Genomic DNA, 16,519 nt, shown 5'->3' with positions numbered 1-16,519 from the left:
AGCACAAGTAGGGGCTTATCAGGGTCTGGAGGACATCTGGTTAAAGTATGACTCTGAGTAAGCTGGGGGGATGTCTTTGGATGGTTTATGGGTCAGTCCTCGATAGCCTGAGCTGGTTTTTGCATTCCTTTTCTTTATCTTTATGGCCTGCTATTCCTGGCGGCAGGGCTTAGCCCTGAGTTTGTGGCTTTTTGGAGTTTATTCTTTTAATTTTGTATCTCCAAACCTAGAATTCGTATAATTCTCCTTTCAACAGATTATATGGTCAGTTTTGGACAAGGTACCATGAGGTGCTGAGAAGAAGGTATATTCTTTTGTTTTAGGATGAAATATTCTATAGATATCTGTTAAATCCATTTGGTTCACAACTTTGGTTAGTTTAATGGTGTCTGTCTTTAGTTTCTGTTTCCATGGTCTGTCCATTGATGAGAGTGGGGTATTGAAGTCACCCACTATTATTGTGTGACGTGCAATGTGTGCTTTGAGCTTTAGTAAATTTTTATGAATGTGGGTGCCCTCGCATTTGGAGCATAGATATTCAGAATTGAGAGTTCATCTTGGTGGATTTTTCCTTTGACGAGTATGAAGTGCTCTTATCCTTTTTTTTTTTTTTTTTTTTTGATAACTTTTGGTTGAAAGTCAATTTTATTTGATATTAGAATGGCTACTCCAGCTTGTTTCTTGGGGCCATTTGCTTGGAGACTTTTTTTCCAGCCTTTCACTCTGAGGTAGTGCCTGTCTTTGTCACTGAGGTGCATTTCCTGTATGCAGCAACATGCTGGGTCCTCTTTATGTATTCAGTCTGTTAATCTATGTCTTTTTATTGGGGAATTGAGTCCGTTGATGTTGAGAGATAATTAGGGACCAATGATTATTGTTTCCTGTTATTTTTGTTGTTAGAGGTGGAAGTATGTTTGTGTGGCTATCTTCTTTTGGGTTAGTTGAAAGATTACTTTCTTGCTTTTTCTAGAGTATTGTTTCACTCCTTGTCTTGGAGTTTTACATCTATTATCCATTGTAGGGCTGCATTTGTAGAAAGATACTGTGTAAATTTGGTTTTGTCATGGAATATCTTGGTTTCCTCATCTATGTTAATTGAGTTTTCCTGGATATAGTAGCCTGGGCTGGCATTTGTGTTCTTTTAGGGTCTGCATGACATCTGCTCAGGATCTTCTGGCTTTCATAGTCTCTGGTGAGAAGTCTGGTATAATTCTGATTAAGTCTGCCTTTATGTTACTTGATCATTTTCCCTTACTGCTTTATTAATCTTGGTTTAGTGCATTTGGCGTTTTGACCATTATGTGAAGGGAGGAATTTCTTTCTGGTCCAATCTATTTGGTGTTCTGTAGGCTTCTTGTATGTTTATGAGTATCTCTTTCTTTAGGTTAGGGAAGTTTTCCTCTGTGATTTTGTTGAAGATATTTACTGGCCCTTTAAGTTGGGAATCTTCGCTCTCTTCTGTATCCTATTCTCTCTATTATCCTTAGGTTTGGCCTTCTCATTGTGTCTTGGATTTCCTAGATGTTTAGGGTTAGGATCTTTTTGCATTTTCTTTGATGGTTGTGTCAGTGATTTCTATGGCATCTTCTGCCCCTGAGATTCTCTCTTCAATCTCTTGTATTCTGTTGGTGGTGCTTACTCGCCTATGACTCCTGATCTCTTTCCTAGGTTTTCTATCTCCAAGATTGTCTCTTTTTGTGGTTTCTATTTCCATTTTTAGACCTTCGATGGTTTTGTTCAATTCCTTCACCTGTTTAGTTGTGTTTTCCTGCAATTCTTTAAGTGTTTTTTTATGTTTCCTCTTTAAGAACTTCTACCTGTTTACCTGTGCTGTCTTGTATTTCTTTAAGGGAGTTATTTATGTCCTTCTTAAAGTCCTCTAACATCATCATGAGATGTGACTTTAAATCAGAATTTTGCTTTTCTGGTGTGTTGGGATATCTAGGACTTGCTATGGTGGGAGAACTGGTTTCTGATGATGCCAAGTGGCCTTGGTTTCTGTTGCTTAGATTCTTGCACTTGTCCCTCTCTCCATCTTGTTATCTCTGGTGCTAGCTGGTCTTGCTGTCTCTAACAGTGGCTTGACCCTCTTATAAGCCTGTGTGTCAGCACTCCTGGGAGTCTGGCTCTCTCCTGGCAGGATCAGGATACAGAGAGCTGTGGAGTAGGGTCAATTCAGGGTGCAGACAGAAACTGAAAGCTCTTCCCATATGTCTTTACCTTAGATTTAAAATTTTCCTTGATGACTTCATTAGTTTATTTTTGTGAATGGACTACTGGAAAGGCAGGCCTAGTGTATCCCAGCACTTCTGTCCTTGTCTTAGGACTTGAAAACTCTTTCCTTGCCGTTTTGATTTCAAGTTGAATTACTGAAGCATCAGGGAAATCCTATCTAGCAACCAGGTTTAAGGTAACTAACTAGTTCTGGCATAATCGGTGTAGTATGGAGGTTTACTTTAGTATACCTTGAAGAGGAGTATCTACTGTAGAAGTTCAGAAATAGCACAGGTGGGAAAAAGTCTATATATTCACTTTTATTTTTATTGTCATGAGCATATAGACCCATATGTATATTTTTGTTTTTGAATTTTGTTTTTTAAAATTAGATCTAGTTATTTTATGTGAATGTTTTACCTTTATGTATGTATGTACATGCACTGCATATGTGCTTGGTATCTGTTGGAGGTCAGAAGAGGACATCAGATCTTTTGGAAATGAAATTAAAGATGATTATGAATTACAGTGTGGGTACTTGGAATCAAATCCAGGTCCTCTGCAAGAGCAACAATTGTTTTTAATCACTGAGCCATCTCTCCAGCCCCAAGAGAACTAATTTTTATCTTTGGTATAAAAAGACTAAGACTGGCCTTGTGTGCATGATAGCAAAGTCATTCACTGGAGCATGGGAATCTTACTGGTGGCCACATCCTCTCCAAAGAATGATTCTCCTTCTTAAGTGGTCGTCTGACATTCACACTTGTGTCATAACAAACATGTGCTCCTTTCCCTTCTGATAAGTAAATAAATGTTAAAAAAAAAAAAAAGAAAGAAAGAAAAAAGAGGAGGAGGAGGAAGATAAGAAAGGAAGGAAGTCAGTAAATTGTTGGCTCTGAGGCTTCTCCATGTAAATTCATATGAACACTGTTTTCCCTATAGGCAGCCTCCATAACCCTTAAGCAGTCTCTGTAGCCTGTGATTTTTTTTTTTTATTGGATATCCTTTTATTTACATTTCAAATGTTATCCCCTTTTCTGGTTTCTTGTCCATAAACCCCCTGTCCCATCCCCATCCCCCTGCTTCTATGAGGGTGTTCCCCCACCCAATCACCTACCCCTTCCCGCCTCCATGCCCTGACTTTTCCCTACAATGGGGGGTCCAGCCTTGGCAGGACCTTAAGGCTGCTCCTCCTTTATAACCATGTTGGAATGTGTTAGGCTTAGAGGCAAATTGTATTGAAGACTGGGCTTCTCTTCTAGGAACTGATCTACATTAGAAAAGGGCATTGATAAGTCACCTCTGCAGGGGTTAGGACAAAAGCTATCTAAAGTTTTAGGAGGGCTATTGGTAATCTTGCCCTTCAGATAAGCTGAGTCTCTGGGCATAATGTTTTGAAAATAACTTTATGGTTTGATTAAAATGTTCAACCTTTTTTTTTTTTTTTTTTTTTTTTTTAGAAGAATAAGGTCTCTAATTGTCATGAAGATAGCAAATTCCCAGAGATTCGGGTATAGACTGAGTGATTTGGAAAGCAAATGAGGGCACATTATAATTCAAAGAGCTCTTGAGAAGCCAAATGGAGGACTATTTTCCAGGAAGAGGGTGTCAGATACTTTAGTGACCCTTTCAGGTTGAGTTGGAAGGCCATCTGTCCTGGGCTAGGTAAGGGAGAGTCCCCTGCCTTTTTAGGTGCTGCATCTACTCTGTTGGTTTCCTTCTGACTTATTAGATAGTCCTTTAATGGACTGCTGCTATTTCAGCCAGCGCTGTATTGTCTCTAGTGAAGTTGGAATCTGAAATCCATAATGGATCAAACAGTTTTTTAGCATTGGGGTAAATGCTGTGTATGCATTACCAAGAAAGTAAGTATACATCGTTGTCTATTTGTTCTGGTTAAATGACATTGCAAATTAAATCTGCTCTTGTAACCAGCTGTGCTGATTTCTGGGCAACAGAGATCAGGCTTCTGTGATATCTGTAAGGGGAAAAATAACACAGCCGGTTTCTCCTTCCTTTCTCACACAGAACTTCTGTCAGTGAACCATATTACATCTGTGAACTTTGACTAAGGTCAACCATACTCTGGGGTAGAAAATGAAGTAGAGTTGTTGAGGTAGAGCACTGTTGAGAAGATATTTCAAAGTTACCAAGAAAACAAGTTTGGTAACATAAAAGAATATCTAAATCACTGGGAGATTTGAGTTTTATACAGAGGTTGTTTGCTGTAAAGTATAAGGAGGCAGTGGAGAGCTCAAGTAAATTTACGGGTGTTTTCTATTAAGAGAGGCATGACAGCTACTATTTTTGTTGTTTTGTTCTGTTTGTTTTTGTTTTTGTTTGGTTTTTGGAACCAGGGTATCTCTACATAGTTCTGGCTGTCCTGGAGCTCAGTAGACTGGGTTAGCCTTGAACTCACAGAATCTATCTGTGTCTGCCTCCTAAGTGCTGGGATTGAAGGCTACAGCTACTATTCTGATATATTCTGTCAACCCTTAGGCAACTGAGCCAATTTTGATAAATATCCTACAAGCAGATGGATAGCCTTGACTTCGGGCATAGTTGAGAACTCCAGGATTACACCCTGCTATTTGGTAACAGTTTAAAATGTCTGCCAAGTTGGGGTAACCCCCAAAGACCAAGCCCTGAGGAAAGCTTTTAATTTATCATTAAGACTTCTCTTGTTCTTCCCATGAAGGAGAACTTGGTTGCTTCCTGTTAGCCTTTAGCTACCCCACAGTTACCTGAGCCAGGTATGCTCTGCCTCATAGTTTCCTGGCAACAGCCAAGTATGCCTGACTCACTATAAAAGGGGCTGCTTGCCCCCTTCCTCTCTCTCTTGCCTTCTTGCTCCTGCTCTTCCCTTCCCCCTCTCTCCACATGCTCATGGCTGGCCTCTACTTTTCTACTTCTCTTACCCCTCCCCCCTCTGCCTTTCTCTGCCTCTACTACCCTCTTGACTCCCCTCCCCATGCCATGAGTAAACTCTATTCTATACTATATCATCGTGTAGCTGGTCCTTCAGGAGGAAAAGATGCCTCAGCATGGGCCCACCTAGGCATCCCCTTCCCCCATACCTGACCACACCTCCATAGAACATATCCCCCCTCTCTTTTATCTTTTGATAACACATCACTTCCTTTTAGGGATTCATTTAGATGCTTATCCATAAGACCATACATATAGAAACAAACCCATAGTCTACAGTAGCCTGTTAGTTTTCCAAAGGCCCTAAGCTGTTTTCTAGTGGTAGGATTTAAGAAGGACCTGAATGGCTTTGATTGGATCAATACCCTCAGTCCTATGACTCCCAGACATGATACTTCCATTTAGTCTGTGAGCCAGGAAATTGAAAGGGTGTGTTAGATGATTTGAGATCTCAAATGATTCCAATTTGTTGACAATATCTGAAACCTTCTAGATAGAAGCTAGTGGAACATAGTAGGCCCTTTTCTCTCCCATCAAAGTGTTGTCGGTTTCAGTATCATATATTGTCTTCCAAACCTGTTTGATTAGATGTTTATTGACTTTGACTTTGAAATAGAGAACTTTATTACATTGTTTTTGTTTTTGTTGTAAATGGTTTACTTAATTGGAGGATATTGGTAGGGGTAAAGTGACCATGCTTATTTGTTCTGAAAATCTCTGAAGACAGTGAGGTTGTCTTGGGAAGGGATGTGTGCTTTGGATGATCAAAAGTAGGTAACTTTGGAGCTTTTTGTATGCACCTTTCAAACTCACTTTTTTCCATGGCCTTTGGATAGGACAGAGATTTTTTTCCCCACTTTTGGTTCAATATTCGTGAAAAAGGTTTTCAGATAACTATATTTTGCTACTTTGTTAGAAAACATATTTTTGTTTGTTTTGTTTTTGTTTTTTTGGTATCAGTTCATCCCTACCTGCAGTAATATTTGTTGTATGTTTTGCCAGATATTAATACTATTCTTAGCATACTTTGAAAATAAAAAAATCCTTAAAAAAATTCCCTGTTTTATATGTTGCACATACCTACATACATGTGCACATTAGAGGAAGGTAGTTGGTCTGCCTGTGGATCCTGAAGGTTGATTTTAGGCCGTCAGGCTTGGTAGCAATTGACTTTACCTGCTGACTTATCTCACTGCCCTTCCTAGTGAGCCTTAGATTAAACAATATATGGTACTTTGTACTATTTCTTTTCCTGGGTTTCCCTGTGGCTGAATGAAACACTCATCTTACATCACAGTAGGTTTTTTTTTGCCTTCTTGGATTTTATATTATCTTGTGAGGGTTGTTACTCAGACACAAACCAAGTACTACATATGTTTTTAGAGCACTTTGCATAATTTTCTCTATTCTAGTATTCCATTTTGCAAATTTCAGTTATCTTATATTTATTTCTGGTCCCTGAACTGGTCTTTTGGGGTCCTCCCATTCTCTGCAGTAATTCTAAAAGTATCTCTAAAAACAAATCTGAAGTGATCTTTGAATTCAACATGTTTGCCTTCTCCTGTATATGTCAGTTTTTTTTTTTTTTTTTTAACCTAATTTCTGGGACCTATTTTGCCCATTTGTACTGTTTAAACAGGGAAGCTTGTGTATGGCAGTTATTCCAACGTAGTGTTAATGGCTTAATTTTCTTTTTAATCACAAGTTTCTGTTAGAACATTTTATAGCTGTACTTGGCAGTCTTGTATATAACGTTGGATATTTGTCATTCTATTGTGTAAGAATATAATAAAGGCAACCAGTATTTATTACAGGGTTGTAAAAAGAAAGGACAAACAAGGACTGGGCAGATGGCTCAGTCAATAAAGTACTTTCTGTGCAAACATGAGGACCTACATCATAGCACATGCCTGTAATTCTAGTGTTTCAGGGGTACTGTCAAGGAGAATCACATTCATGCACATGAACTTAACACTCTCCCCAAGTCAGTGGGGAACAACAGTTTGTCAGTAGAGAACTGGGTAATGAAAACCAGGGATATAGGTCACAGAAAACTGGCTAAAGAAATGCTCATCATGTGATTTTATTTTATTTTTTGGTAATAAAGATGAATAAAGTAGATTATCTGTGAAATGATGGTAATATCTATAATGTATTAAATTAAAAAACTAAAAGCGTGTTCAGGATAGTCAGATTTTCATATCGATGAGTTCCACATTTGCAGATACACCTAACTGTAGCTTGAAATCATGTAGTGGGAAAGAAATTACATGTATACATGTCCAGACTTTTTCTTGTTTTCACTTCCTAAACAGTGCAGTGTTCCAGTTACTTACATACTATTTACATCATTTTAGATAGCCTCTGTAATCTGGAGATGGTTTAGCATGTATTGGAGGATTGGTATAGGTTCCAAGCAAATGATGCATTACTTAGGTGCTTGAACATCTATGGCTTTTGTATTCTAAGGTGAGGGTCCTGGAACCAACGATCCCTGAATTCCTGAGAAAGACTGTATATTATACAGCTGTTTTTTTCTTTAAAAAATATTTTTTTTTAAGGTAGAGAAATGTTGGTAAATTGAGAAACTGGTCAAAGGGGAATGTTTCCTAATCATTTTGTTTTTCTGCCGTAATTTTTCTTTGACTTGTGTATTTATATAGCATTTAAAATAGCAAAAATATTTTATTATGCTAAAACACATAAACGTGCTATAAGTTTAGAAATTGATCCTTGGAATTGATTTAGTAAATCTTTTTATTTAGCTCTTCTATTTTGTAATTCACTAAAGTAGGGTCAGTTGCTAAAACAAATAAAATTGAATTTAATTTAGGACCGGGATAAGTTCTCGTTCTGCCACTTAGTAATAACCATGTTACTTTAGATGAGATAATAACTTAAAGTAGCTCATTCATAATGGGATAGGATGTCCTTATATGGATTATTACGGAAATTAAATGAAACATGACAGATGTTTGTCAGTCTTTTCTTTCAACAGACTTTAGCCTTTTCTCATATAAGTCTTTTTTTTTTTTTTCCGGGGCTGGGGACCGAACCCAGGACCTTGCGCTTCCTAGGCAAGCGCTCTACCACTGAGCCAAATCCCCAACCCCTCTCATATAAGTCTTAATGTGTCAGTTTCAAGCATTCCTTAGACATGAATTGTGTTCTGAAATAGAAATCTTATTTATTTGTTTATTTGTGTATTATATTCACAGAATGTTTTCAGGAAAGTGAACATCTCAAGGAAAGTCTTAAGTGTTGCTTATTGCATCTCTTTGGAGCCATTGTAGCCGGTGGGCAGGTGAGGACAGTGTTGAAAGTTAACCTATAGTTAACAGCACAAAGTCTCTCCATGGATTTACTCAATGTAGTGTGTGTCTTTTTATAACTCAATGCCTCATATAACTTTTAAATTTATATTTTGTTCAAAACTAAACTTCTGAAAATCTTCGTTAAATCCTATGTAACATTAACACTGACAATATTACTGGATGAATAGATTGGACAATTTGGTAATTTAAGTTCTTATTTCTCTTGGATTTTAGTTACTAGTTATTATTTTAAAGTATAGAGGAAATCAACCTTATAGGCACGAAGAAATAAAATTGTAGCCAGTTTGATTTTCAGAGTCATGAATTTAGTCACTCTGCTGCCTATTTGCAATTACTAAATATATTTATACAGCTGTTTATGCCTGTTCCAGCAAACTCAACTAATTTCATTTTTTAAAAAATTGAATTTCAAGTTTTTCTGTGCTTGGTGTCTTAAAAATTGTGTCTCTGGTAAGCTGAGTACTGACTAGTTGCCAACATTGTGCATGTTCTTAAACCATGCAGTTTAAACGAGAGAGGCTCACGTTGTGTGCATACCCCTTTTATAGTTTGGTAAAGTCCCTTATTAGGGACTTTATTAGACTTTCTTAAATGTCTAAAGTAAAACACATATCATAAATATGTGTCTGTCTTCCTGTTTTGAAATTTGCTGAAATGGTAAGAAAACAAGTTTATGATATAGTAATGTGTGTGTGTGTGTGAGCACGCGCATGTGCGTGTGTGCGGTTTGTTTTGTTTTGAAACAGAGTTACTACTGACTGTCCTGGTTCTTGATTTGTAGACCAGACTGACCTCAAACTCAGTGAGATCTACCTGCCTCTGCCTTCTGAATGCTGGGATTAAAGGGGTGTGCCACCGCGCCTGGCACTTATGTGTGTTTTTGTGTGGTCCTGAGATTGAATTTATGGCCCCATACATGATATAGGCAAATACTCATGCTGTTAAGCTATACTCTAGCCCCACTATGGCTTTGTATAATGTGTAAAATGATGGGATACAGCAGTGAGTAAGGCATGTGCTACAAAACTGTAGTCAAATCTGTGCAGGAAGCTGACAGGAGGGTTCCTTGAGCCTAGGAGTTTGAAAGAACACATACATGACCTAGGAAGAGCCAGCATTTGATAGGCTGTGCCTGCCTCTTGTTATGTCATAATAGTTATAATAATAGGAAAGTATATAGAATTTTTATTGGTAACAGAATCACAAGTATTGCTTACATTGCTGTGTTTTGTTGTTTGCATTTAAATTTGAACGAAATACTAAATTTCAAATACAGACTACTGGAAATAAAGACATCTGTTTTTATTCACGTTTATAGATTATTTGAATTCCTGCTTTCCCCCCTTACTTTCTCTTTTTTTTCTTTTCAACTTTTGTTGTTATTGTTCTTTTGAGACAGAGTTTTTCTGTGTAGTACCCCTGACTGTCCTGGTACTGACTTTGTAGACCAGGCTGGCCTGGAACTCACAGAGGTCTACCTGCCTCTACATCTCAATTGCTGGGTTTAAAGGTGTGTGCCACTGTCTTAGTTAGGGTTTCACTGCTGTGAACAGAAACCATGACCAAGCAAATTCTTGTAAGGACAACATTTAATTGAGGAGAGCTTACTGGTTCAGAGGTTCAGTCCATTATCACCAAGGCAGGAGGATGGTAGCATCCATGCAGACTTGGGGCTGGAGGAGCTGAGAGTTCCACCTCTTGTTTCAGTTAGCAGAAGACTGGCTTCCAGGAAGCTAGGACAAGGGTCTTAAAACCCACGACCACAGTGACACACCTACCCTCCAATAAGGCCACACCTCCCAAAAGTGCCACTCCTTGGACCAAGCATATACTAACCATCACAGCCACCATGCCTGGATTCTCATTCTTTTCTTTCTCTGTCTTCCTGTTTTGAAATAGTAGTCTTTTATTTCACATGGAACATTCTTGTGCATATAGCAAATTATATGTTTAAATTATAATTTTATTTCAAAATCTGGAATTCAATATTTTTGAAACACTTCAATTTCATTTAAATATAAAATTTCATTGATACTGTGCATTTTACCTGATTACTTTGGGTATTTAGAACTAATTTTGTCCATGTTCAGTAAGGCATCTTGGAGTTGATAATTTAGATATTTCTGCATTTGATAGCTCTCACACAGCTTCTTTTTTTATGCCAGTAAGAACTTTTAGTTGCATAGCAACAGGAAGTTGTTCTTTGTCTTCCAGCAGGTGATAAGAAGTCCTTATGATCAACCAGGAAGCCCAAGTAGGGACACTGGATACTGGGCTACAGTTTATTTTGTTTGGATACTTGAGAAGTTACTGTTTTATTCTCAAGTAAATGCATAAACTGATTATTTATATGTATTCCTTCCTTTTTTCCCCCCTAAGATTGTATTTTTGAGATAGGATTTAACTCTGTAACTCATGCTGGCCTTGAACATAGGATCCTCCTGCCTCTTGTGAAGGTTAAGATTGTAGGCATGTTCTTTTGTGCCTGATTCCTTTTAATTAATGTATCTAATATATATTCATGTATCTAGGTATATTCAAGTGTGATTTCTAGTGTCTAAATTCAGTCCAAGATTGGCTTTCCTATTGTTGAAATTCCCTCTCCATTTTTACTGTTTTTATTTGTATCTATATCATACTATTCATTTAATGGCCTCACATCCCATTCATTATTCATACCTATCACTTTTAGATAGTTGCGAAAATTTCCTTCTCTGATTTATTTATCCTGTCCCTTTTAGAATCCAGTGTCTCTATTTGGTTTTGTGGACTTCTCTTGATCCTGATGGAAGGTAGCAGTCTTCCTAAGATGAACAGTTGTCTATATTTTACTTTCTGATGTGTTTTGTTTTGTTTTGTTTTGTTTTGTTTGTTTCTTTGTGTAGCCTTAGCTATTCTAGAACTAGTTTTGTAGACTAGTCTAGCTTTAAAAGCACAGAGATCTGCCTGCTTCCGCTTCTCAAAGTGCTGGGATTAAAGGCATATGTCGCCACCAGCAGGCCTTCTACTTTATGTCTGCCTCATCGTTTTGCTTTATTAGCTGATTTTCTTCTTTTGGATTATTACCTCACATTTTTCATAATTCTTCACCATTTTGTATAGGAATTGACAGATAGATGTGAAAAAATAAGAGTAATATTGTCATTGACTGATGAAGAGCCTATTTGGGTCTCTTTTACCTTTGAGCACCTAAAGACATAATTCTTGTTAGAACTGAATATAGTTCTGTAATGAATACTTACTATGAAAAGTAAAAGATACCAGAGACTCAATTTATTGTTTTAAAAACTACTCAAAACATTTGTGATCAGTAAATCAGCTAGACTTACTTAAGTCAGAAGGTTGCTTGATAGGTGTTAGGTCAGGGTAAGGCAATCTTAGTTGACTTGCAAGTCAACATGATGATGTAAGAATGATCCTATCATAAAAGAAAAAAAAAATCTAATGACCGGTCGTTCCCAAAGCACTGTGCTAGAATTTTCCATTGACAGTTTTGCCTTTTAGATCTGTGACTGCACATAAGAGAAACTTTCATGTTTTGTTAAGAGTAAGGACACTGGGGTTGATCTAGGTTTGAATCTTGTGTCCATCCCACAGAGGTCGAGCTCAGAAAAATTATTTGTCTTTTGATTTACTTGTTTATAATATGGAAACAGTGACATTTACAGAATAGTTACCAGGACTAAAGGACACATAATCAAGGTAAAACAATGAACAAAGTGACCTATACTTTTAAAAACGAAGGGAGTTAGAATTGTATCCAATTTTTGATTTGCTTATAATAATGAAATTATCCAAGCCTAATTTAATTGCTTTGGAAAAACCCTGCAATTATGGAGTTGTAGGTGTAGTCAGTGAGACTGTACGTGCAGCACACGGCAGCCCTGAGTTCAGTTCCTCGCGCTTGAGCGGGAAGAAAGAAAGTAACCAGGCAGTAAACAGCTTGGAGGTAGCATGGTGGATCTAGGCTCTGCAAGTCCTATTGATTCCTTCTGAGTGTCAGTTTGTTAGTAGCTGCTAGAGTTTTGATCATAATGCTGTCATTTGGAACACAAAACTGGGGTCATGAAGGAGATACTGAGAAACTGGCTTGGAACTCAGTTGTAGATCCGACTAGCCTTGAAACCACAGAGATTTGTGTGCCTCAGCTGGGATTAGAGATGTGTACCACTGCATCTGCTCAGTCCTGTGTCTCCTTTACCAAACCCAGGCATTGTGACTGCAAAAGGGCAGACATGTCTAGATGATAAAATTCACTTCCTAAGCCTTCTTATCAGCAGGTTTAGTAGGTAGTATGATCTTTATTCTTGGTAGCCATGTAGCCAGGAGAACATCAGTATTCGAGTCAAGATTTTAAGGGGAGATTGAATACTGAGTGTGACATCAGTAATTTTCTTCCATAATATTATTTATTGCTTATTATTGGTAATAATGAGACTAAGTTACCCACAGACTATTGCACACTTTTTTTTATTAATTACATTTTGTTTTTCTCCTGCATTACTGTACACCAAACCTAGGGCTTCACATGTGTTAGACATTGCACTGTATACACCTATTCCCAACCCTTTTTTTTTTTCCACAATTGAATTTTGAGACAGGGTCTCGCTAAATTGGCTTATACTAGCCTTGAACTCACTTTGTAGCCCACAAAAGATTTGAACTTATTGGTCCACTTGCTTTAACCTTCTAAAATAGCAGGTACTATCAGGCCTGGTCTCATTATATTTCAACAGCAACCACTTGCTCAATATAAGGAGTTTCAGAAATGTTTGTAGAATCAGTCAGTCATTCTCATTTTTTAAAAACAATATCCTTTTCATGATCTTCATCCTCTGTTTTTTTGAACAGAATTTTCTTAACATGGTTACTTTTAGTTTCAAAGGATGGAAAGCAAATTTCAGATTAGTAGAGAGCAAAGTAAGACTTAGCTATGGGTAATATTTGCATATCTGCTATCATTTAATAACTATGTTAATTTATTAAAAGAAGTTATGCGTAGGCATACTCACTTTCTTGTAAATATATAAAGCCTCCTTTAGGCTTAATTTTATCTTTTATTGTTTTTAATGTTTCAGAAGAATGCTTTGCAAGCTATTTCTCCAGCGACCATGGAAGTTCTTATGCGAGTTTTGTCTGATTGTGATTCATGGGAAGAAGGAGATCCTGAGGAAGTGGGTAGAAAGAGAGAGCTGACTCTGAAATGCCTCACACAAGTGGTGCATATCCTTCTTACTAGCAGCTCTGACCAGCGTCAGGTGGAAACCAGTACCATTTTGGAGAACTATTTTAAGTTGCTCAATTCTGATCACTCAGCTTTACCTAAGCAGGGGAGGTCCAGGCGTTGGGAAAGCCAGTTCATAGCTCTGCAGATTAAGATGCTCAGTAAGTACTCAGTGAAGTGTTTCCTCAGTTTATTTTTTATTTCTTAGTCTCAGTTTCTTTTGAAATGTTAACTGTTTATTTCAGGTAATGAATATTTTGATTTTTGACTTCCAAATAATTAGTGTGAAATTGATTTGTTTACATTTTTACTTTATCAAGCAAAAACTTGTTTATATTCTTTTTTTGAAAGTCTAATCCATTAAGGTGTCTACGATAAAAGAAAATCAGTTATGGCTAAAATTGTCAGGAAGTATAAGTTCTAGAAGGTACCATTTGTAGTCTTTACTGTGATGTTAATTAGGTAAATGCCTCTAATGTTTCTGTTTTTTAGGACAGATTGTCTTGTTTTTTTTGTTTTTGTTTTTGTTTTTTTTTTTTTCCAGAGCTGGGGACCGAACTCAGGGCCTTGCGCTTGCTAGGCAAGCGCTCTACCACTGAGCTAAATCCCCAACCCCTTAGGACAGATTGTCTAGTAGTCACAGAGGTCTCTTCTGACTTTCTTCTTTTTGTATCTGTGTAAGAATATCTGGTTTCTATGCTTTACTAACTCTCTAGCCAGTTTATATGATTTCTTTTTTTTTTTTTCCTTCAAAATGACTGAATTTGTTTTGGATTCAGTGTATTAGTGTAGTAAATACTTTCCATCAATTGCTTTAATCAACAATAGATTACATACACTCCTTATTTCCTTCTAACAGATGAATGTATAGAAATTAGATGTGCAGTAATTTTCTCAAAGTCTCTCAGCTCCTAGTGAGCAGAACTGGCAGGGAAAGGCAAAACCTCCCAACTACAGGCCCATCCTCTGATTCACCAGCTTTGTGATCCTGAAGAGAATAAGTCATGCCAAAAATGAGTGATATCGCAAGTGCATCCTAGACTCTAGAATCCAGATTAAACATATCAGTTGGTTATTACTTATTTTTATTGTTTATGTAAATCCTTTTTATAGTTCTATTGTAGGCATGAGTGGAAATGATAATAACTACAGTTAAAATGCACAACCTAATACAAAAAGAATGATGTTTCCCTTTCCCTTTGTAATCTATGTTGTGTAAATAGAGCAATGAATAAGGCACAGAACCACAGTGTGCCATGTCCATGAGATAGCTCGTGGCTCCCACACACTGCATTGGAAAGGCTCATTGATGGAAACCATGACGACAGTTCAGTATGCTGTGCACTGTGATCAGTACTTTATACGACTCTTGTTGTATCGCCTATGTTAGGTTGTTAAAGAACTGTACTTACTGCAGTGTATGTCGTCGTTACACTACACTAGGAGACTCAGATAAAACATTGCTTTCTTTTTGTTTTTTTTTGTTTGTTTTTTTGTTTGTTTGAGATGGTTTTTCTGTGTAACCTTGGCTGCCCTGGAACTCTCTCTGATGACCAGGTTGACCTCGCCTCTCGAATGGTGGGACTAAAGGTGTACACCACCACTCAGCCAGGAGTAAACGTTTTTATATCTCCCCACCTAGATATAAGAAACAGTAATGAATTATTATATAAATTCATATGTACTATATTAATTTGGAAATGTGCATAAAGTATTATTGAAATGGTACATTACAATATTGTTATATAGAAAATTAAGAATCATTTTGTATAGTTTTTAGTTCATATGCTATAATGTCATTTTCTTTAGTTATTGTAAGTTTAAAAGTCAGTTTGATTCTGTTAGAATTCTTTTTTATTGGGAACTATGGTATTTTCCATGCCAGATGTCCTTTGATTTCTTGATTGGGTTATCACTGCAATAGGAAATGAGAGATAAATGTTATCATTGCTGTTATGGGCCATGTACTCACTTCATAGTGTTTAAACGTGACTACTAAATATTATAACCAGATACTGCTTATAATCGCAAATCAGACACAGAACTTAGCCTTTCAGAACACTTTAGCAAGTTGCTGAAAAGTATTTTCCAGTCATATAATCGCAAATCAGACACAGAACTTAGCCTTTCAGAACACTTTAGCAAGTTGCTGAAAAGTATTTTCCAGTCATATGTACATCTAAAACTAGCTGGAATTATAAAGAAGTTGAAAATAATAATTTTTCTTAGTTTCAGCATTTGTTTTCTGTTCGTCTGTATTCTGTTCTGTCAACTTAAAAGTCTAAAATGATAGCAGTAGATGTTTGATCCCAAGGTTTTACCTTTACATGAGTGACTTTGTTTTTATTTTTATAGACACCATCACAGCCATGTTAGATTGCGCAGACAGGCCTGTCCTTCAGGCCGTTTTTCTCAACAGCAATTGTTTTGAACATCTCATACGACTTCTACAGAACTGCAAGGTACTTTATTATTATTTTTGTTCATGAAAGTTTGTTTGTTTGCCTGTTTAGTTATTTGTACCACAGCGTGAATGTTGAGGGTCAGAAGGTAACTTGTGGGAATTGATTCTACTTTTCTAGCATGTGGGTTTAGGGATTAGACTTGGGTTGGCAGACTGGACAAGTACCTTATCTCCCTGAGCCATCTTGCTGGCATTGTTTATAATTTTTAAAAATGTTTCTTTGGGGGGGGGTCATAGTGGCACATGCCTTTGATCCTAGCACTGGACAAGCAAAGACAGGTGGATCTCTGTGAGTTTGAGTCCAGCCTCATCTATGTAGTGAGTTCCAGGACAGTCAGAGCCATTTAGTGGAAC

At 37.2% G+C, this 16,519-nt stretch overlaps 1 protein-coding gene across 1 annotated transcript in view; it reads left to right on the top strand.

Annotated features, from left to right (window-relative positions):
- The window catches only part of Nbeal1 (neurobeachin like 1), a 106,732-nt gene that overhangs the window by 28,263 nt on the left and 61,950 nt on the right, over positions 1-16,519 (top strand). Inside the window, exons 7-9 of the mRNA XM_032901807.1 lie at positions 8,361-8,446; positions 13,556-13,862; positions 16,057-16,163. Coding sequence (XP_032757698.1) covers positions 8,361-8,446; positions 13,556-13,862; positions 16,057-16,163 — 500 coding nt within the window. The remainder of the gene's footprint in view (positions 1-8,360; positions 8,447-13,555; positions 13,863-16,056; positions 16,164-16,519) is intronic.

Source organism: Rattus rattus, chromosome 5, assembly GCF_011064425.1.
Source record: "Rattus rattus isolate New Zealand chromosome 5, Rrattus_CSIRO_v1, whole genome shotgun sequence".
Taxonomy (NCBI): domain Eukaryota; kingdom Metazoa; phylum Chordata; class Mammalia; order Rodentia; family Muridae; genus Rattus; species Rattus rattus.
The sequence above is the reverse complement of the archived record's forward strand: the minus strand, read 5'-3'. Positions and strand labels throughout refer to the sequence as shown.